This window comes from Otolemur garnettii, unplaced genomic scaffold (assembly GCF_000181295.1).
Source record: "Otolemur garnettii isolate 467f Iridium unplaced genomic scaffold, OtoGar3 scaffold00021, whole genome shotgun sequence".
NCBI lineage: Eukaryota > Metazoa > Chordata > Mammalia > Primates > Galagidae > Otolemur > Otolemur garnettii.
The window spans coordinates 20,440,796-20,446,255 of record NW_003852416.1 but is presented as its reverse complement, the minus strand read 5'-3'; the positions used below and the strand labels follow the sequence as shown (position 1 = coordinate 20,446,255).

The window sequence follows — 5,460 nt, the reverse complement described above, 5'->3', positions numbered from 1 at the left end:
ACCCACCACAACGCCCAGCTATTTTTTTGGTTGCAACCATCATTGTTGTTTGGCGGGCCCGGGCTGGATTCGAACCCGCCACCTTGGGTGTACGTGGCTGGCGCCTTAGCCACTTGAGCCACAGGCGCCAAGCCAAGTCTTAACTGCTTATATTGTCACCTATGTTTTTTCTTTTTTGAGACATAGCCGCAAGCTGTCGCCTTGGGTAGAATGCTGTGGCATCACAGCTCACAGCAACCTCCAACTCCTGGGCTTAAGCGATTCTCTTGCCTGAGCCTCCCAAGTAGCTGGGACTACAGGCGCCCAGCTCTTTTTTGGTTGTAGTTGTCATTGTTGTTTTGGCAGGCCAAGGCTGGAATCGAGCCGGCCAGCTCTGGTGTATGTGGCTGGCACCTTAGCCACTTGAGCTACAGGCACCAAGCCACCACTTTTATCTTAACATTTTCTTTTTTAAGGCAAATTAATGATGATAAGGATTATGATAACAGTGACAACACAGCAGCAGGAAGAGCTAACATCTGAGAATTCTCATGGGCCAGGTACTACACTTAACTTTACATACACTGTCATATTATTTAACTCTCAAACAAACCCATAATGCATATACATTACTATACCTATTTTATGGGCAACAAAACAAAAGCTATACTCAGGGATTATTAGGCCAGAATCTATGTACCCAAAGTGTCCTTCAGGAAAACACTACCCCTCCCATAATGTGCATTTTTCTGGGAAAAGGTTCATAGTTGTTATTGGCATATCAAAAGGCACTTGACCCAAACATGATTATTAACTGTTGCTATAAAGGTTAAACATTTTCAATTAAATCAAAGCAAAATTCTAGAGTGATATTGGTTGTCTTCTACCCACTAGAGCTTCCCAGCCCCTATTCCATCTCCTCTTTGAAGCGATGATTGGTACCACCTTACTCTCATTCTGCACCCTACCTGGAATGTATCCCTAACTCTAAAACCTACCCATGCTTCCAAAGGCTTACCTCTGGGCTCAACATGAAACCTTGTCTTCTACTCCAGTCCACACTGATATCACAGTCTCCAAGCAGGCGCACATACACTCCCACAGACCCCCGCTTCAGTCCTATTTTCTCGCCCATTTGTGCCCACACATACACACACTGACGTGCATCTACCTCACACATCCTGACTACAATACATTCACAAAGAGACAGTTACATACACACATACTGTCACACTCACTAAGTACCTGGGCACTCATACTAAAGTTACCCCAAACAGCTCTATCTCATCACACTGAGCCGGGACCTGAAACACAATCTTGGACTCAGACACTAAGCTCACAGGCACAGTCTGTCTGTCTGTCTCTCTCTCTCTCTCTCTCTCTCTTTCTCTCTCACACACACAGACACACACGAGCTCACTGTCCCACAAATACAAACCAAAGTCTCACCAACAATCTCTCACACGCTGACAGCCCTGTATTCCACAGACGCTCCGACAAACCCATCGCCGCTCCCTCTCGCGCCCTGCCTCACCCGATGCTGGTACAGACAGACGTTCCCGAAGCCGCCAGTGCCCAGCCTCTCCCGCATCTCCCAGGGCCCGCCCGCGCCCGGCCGCAGCCCCGGGGGCCGCTCCATGGGGCGGGAGGGCAAGCGGCCTCAAGCTCCGCCGTTGTTCCAAGGCCGGTTCCGGGCCGCCGAGGCTCGCGCGCCTCTCTTCTCGCGAGAAGTGCGTCATTTCCGGTAGCTGCTGCTGGAAGAACCTGCCCCAAGTCTTCCTGGGGCGCCGCAGGAGCCGGGCGGGCTGGAGAGTAGGAAGGTTGATCCACGCTCTTGGTCTGCTGTCTAAACCCCTTGGGCGTTTTCCTCGCTGAGATGACCCACAGATGTTTTCCTAGTCTAGAAAAGACTTCTCCAACCTCCACATTCCCATCAAATCAGTCTCCAAACCAGTCTCTCTAAACTTGACAGTGTCTCCATCCATGTCTGCACTTCACCTTCAGATCCCTCCAGTCTATCCAATTTCTCCGTCCGCTGACCTGCACTAGCAGAGACTACCAATGACTTAATACTGCGCAATCCGAGGAACTCGAAAGAATCTTGGGCTAATGGGCTCACTGATGAATTGGCCTTCATAGTTCGCTGTAACTTTCCACACTTCGGTTCCAGCAGTATCGCCTCTAATCCTCAAAAAACCCAAGGGTGTGACACTATTCCGGATTTAAGATGTTTTTCGACTTTTAGGTAGCTTTTTCCTAAATGCCTCACTGAGCTTGCTGTCAGGCAGTCCTCCAGTTAGTTCTTGCGGCAATTATTACGCGTGCGATGGGGCTGCAAAGGCAAGCTTTGGGAAAGCTGTTGGTGCAGTAAGTGCTTCTGGCTTGCTTTAGCACAGGGGAACTAACTCCTAGTTTTCCATTAAAGTCCAGATGCTTCACAGAACCTGATAATCTCAATGACTCCAGGTGTAGGAATAAGTGTGAAAAGAGATTCTTGAAAATGTCAGTGCAACTAGCGTGTTCAGGACTGCATGATACATAACAAGTTGTAGGTCATCAGTTTAACACTCGTGTAGGAGGTTCTGGTTTCACTATGTGTGGTTTTCATGGATCTGGAGAATCATCAAGCTGGAGATGATGGTGAATAGTGCCTCCAAGGAGGTGCATTTCTTAGGAATGGGTAGACTGCAGAGAGGATTCTGGTGCACGTTAGTATGAAAGTAAGAAGTCCCCTCATTTGCTGTGTGTACAGCATAGCTAATGCTAGTGTTTGTCCAATCCCCACAGGTGGGCTGCAATCTTGCAATTCCCACTCAGAACTAGGGAGAGATGCTGAGGACCCAAGGATATGGATGATTTGGATGACTCTGAAGTAGTTTCCTTAGTTCACTCTAATGTCCTCATTTTCAGGATGTATAAAGTTTTGTTTTTTAAATCCTAGGCCAACTGGCCCCAGCTCCATAATCTATTTTTTCTTGTGCAAAATGGAGATAATAATACCTACCTTTTAGAGAATTCGTTAAGATTATGTGAAATAGTGGCCAATATAAAAGCAATTATTTTTCTTTTGGCTTCTAAGATACAGATTCTCTTCTGATCTCTCTGTGTATGTTCTTTCTCCATGTATTTGTTGGATAACTCTATTTCCACACAGTACTAAAATTTATCTCTCGGGTGGTCTTCTTTAGCTCAGGACTATATTTGCCCTCTCTTATTTCCGTCCATTCCCATAATTTCACCTGTGGCCTATGATGATTCCCAAAGTCCTATCACCAACCCAGGTCTTCATGAGTTTAGAATTATCCAACAGCAAACCAGATACATGTTGGCTATCTCGAGCACCTGAAACAACATATCCAAAGCAGAACGTACTTTCTGTTCTCAAATCTAGTCTATCTCTTTCCAATTAGACTATAAACTTTAGGACAACAGGAATCATTTTGGGATGTAGCTATACTCCTGGAACATAGGAGTTAAAAATCTGAAAGAATGAATGGGCTTCTAACTATGAATAAAATGACAAATATAAGAACACAGCAAAGGCTTGGGTCCCCTCTCTACCCTGGGTTGCTCAAGGAGAAAACCACCCTATGTGACTCTGGAATAATAGCTGAGCCTAAACCTCTAGCCCTTCCTATTATACATACTATCTCATTTCAATAGTCATAGACAACATGAACATAAGACATTTCTCAACCATGGAAAGCATTCAGATTTTATTTGATAGAGATTTTTGAAAATGTTGGTAAATATAAGCTGTGCTTCAGCTGGATAAAAGACATGCTTTTAACATAGGATTTTCATCTTAGAATGGACTTTTCCTCCTAAAAAATTCTAGGCCTCTTATTGCAGGCAATTCCATGGGAATGCCTAAAAAAGAGATAGGGAAACAGTCCCCATTGGAGACTGTGGTTTCTTTAAAAATAAACTTCTAAAACTTCCGGTGAAGTTCAAAAAGCGTCTTTCCTTTTGCTCAGTCATCCAGAGTGAAGTCAAAGGGCTCAAAGTCTTTTCGGAAGCAGCGAGCCAAGGTCTCTTCATCTTCCTTGCTCATCTGACATTGTCTCCAGTCTGCCTTGTCAGGAATATTAAGGATGGCTTCACTGGCCAGGACCTCCCTACAGAAAGAGCACAAAAAAGTCAAAATGGACAGTAACAGCCCCAACCTCCTTCCTCTCTATAGTCCTCTCCAGCTAGAGGACTCTCCTCAGCATCACCCAAAGAAGATATGCAAACATCTCTGATTTTGATCTCCTGCCCCAAGTACTATCTATCTTTCAAAATTGTGCCCATTTTATTGTATTTAATTAATTAATTAAGTTTTTGGAGACAAAGTTTTACTTTGTTGCCCTCAGTAAAGTGCCGTGGTGTCACAGCTCACAGCAGCCTCAAACTTTTGGGCTCAAGCAATCTTCTTGCCTCAGCCACCTGAATAGCTGGGACTACAGGTGCAGGCCACAATGCCCGGGTATTTTTTTTTTTTTTTTTAAAGAGCTAGGGCCTTGCTTTTCCTCAAGCTGATCTCAAACTTGTAAGCTCAAGCAATCCATACTCCTTGGCCTCCAGAGTGCTAGGATTACAGGCCTATGCCACCACACCTGGCCAAAATTGTGCCCATTTTAAATGTCCAGCTCAGCTCCGAATTCTTTCCTGATCCTTCAAATCCCAATTACTTCATCCTCTCTTGAACAACTTGGAACTATGTTATTGGTACTTAGAGAAACAATATGGCATAGTGCAAAGAGGGCAGGCCCTGGTGTGAGAAAGATCTGAAGTTGAATTTCATTCCCATCTCTACCATTTGCTCTCTACGACCTTGACATATTACTTCTTCTCTGAGTCTTGATTTCCTCACCTATGAAACAAAAATAAGAGCACCCACCTTATAGGGCTTTTGTAAGGTACAGAGATAATACAATCAAAGCATCACACTAGCTGTGATTACATCCAGCCTTAAACTATGGCTTTGTCATCCCAATAAGATTAAGAGTTTGCTGAGGGGACATGTGTGGTACAAAGTCAGGCACCTACTATCATACCCACTCTAACTTATCATTCCTCTGCCTTTCCTTCTAAGGGAATCAGACCTTCATAGGCACAGTGGCACAAGCTCAATGTCAACAAAACAACTTATCTTGGCTCTCATGACTAAAGGATAACTACCTATAGACACACACATAAGCTGCCTTCTAATTACCATTGCTTTATATTTATTTTTACTTATTTTGATACATTAGACATAATTCCATTAGACATTTATATGCTTCATTTTCTTCTTTGAAGTTGGAGTAAATAGAAGAGTTAAAAACTAATCACTTGAGTTCTCTAAAAGTCAAAGAACCTGGCTCGGCACCTGTGGCTCAAGCAGCTAAGGCGCCAGCCACATACACTTGAGCTGGCGGGTTCCAATCCAGCCCGGGCCGCCAAACAACAATGACAGCTACAACCAAAAAATAGCCAGGCATTGTGGTGGGCACCTGT

At 44.5% G+C, this 5,460-nt stretch overlaps 2 protein-coding genes across 3 annotated transcripts in view; both read right to left on the bottom strand.

Moving 5' to 3' along the window:
- Positions 1-1,705, bottom strand: part of CHUK (conserved helix-loop-helix ubiquitous kinase) — a 45,806-nt gene extending 44,101 nt beyond the window's left edge. Inside the window, exon 1 of one of the 2 annotated variants that reach the window (XM_003787266.3) lies at positions 1,514-1,705. In XM_003787266.3, the coding sequence (XP_003787314.1) occupies positions 1,514-1,618 (105 nt within the window). In that variant the 5' untranslated portion in view covers positions 1,619-1,705. The remainder of the gene's footprint in view (positions 1-1,513) is intronic. The other variant, XM_023511618.1, reaches the window with a different exon arrangement.
- Positions 1,706-3,705: 2,000 nt separating this feature from the next.
- Positions 3,706-5,460, bottom strand: part of CWF19L1 (CWF19 like 1, cell cycle control (S. pombe)) — a 35,264-nt gene continuing 33,509 nt past the window's right edge. The window contains exon 13 of the mRNA XM_012803545.2: positions 3,706-4,156. Within this exon, the coding sequence (XP_012658999.1) occupies positions 3,953-4,156 (204 nt within the window). The 3' untranslated portion in view covers positions 3,706-3,952. The remainder of the gene's footprint in view (positions 4,157-5,460) is intronic.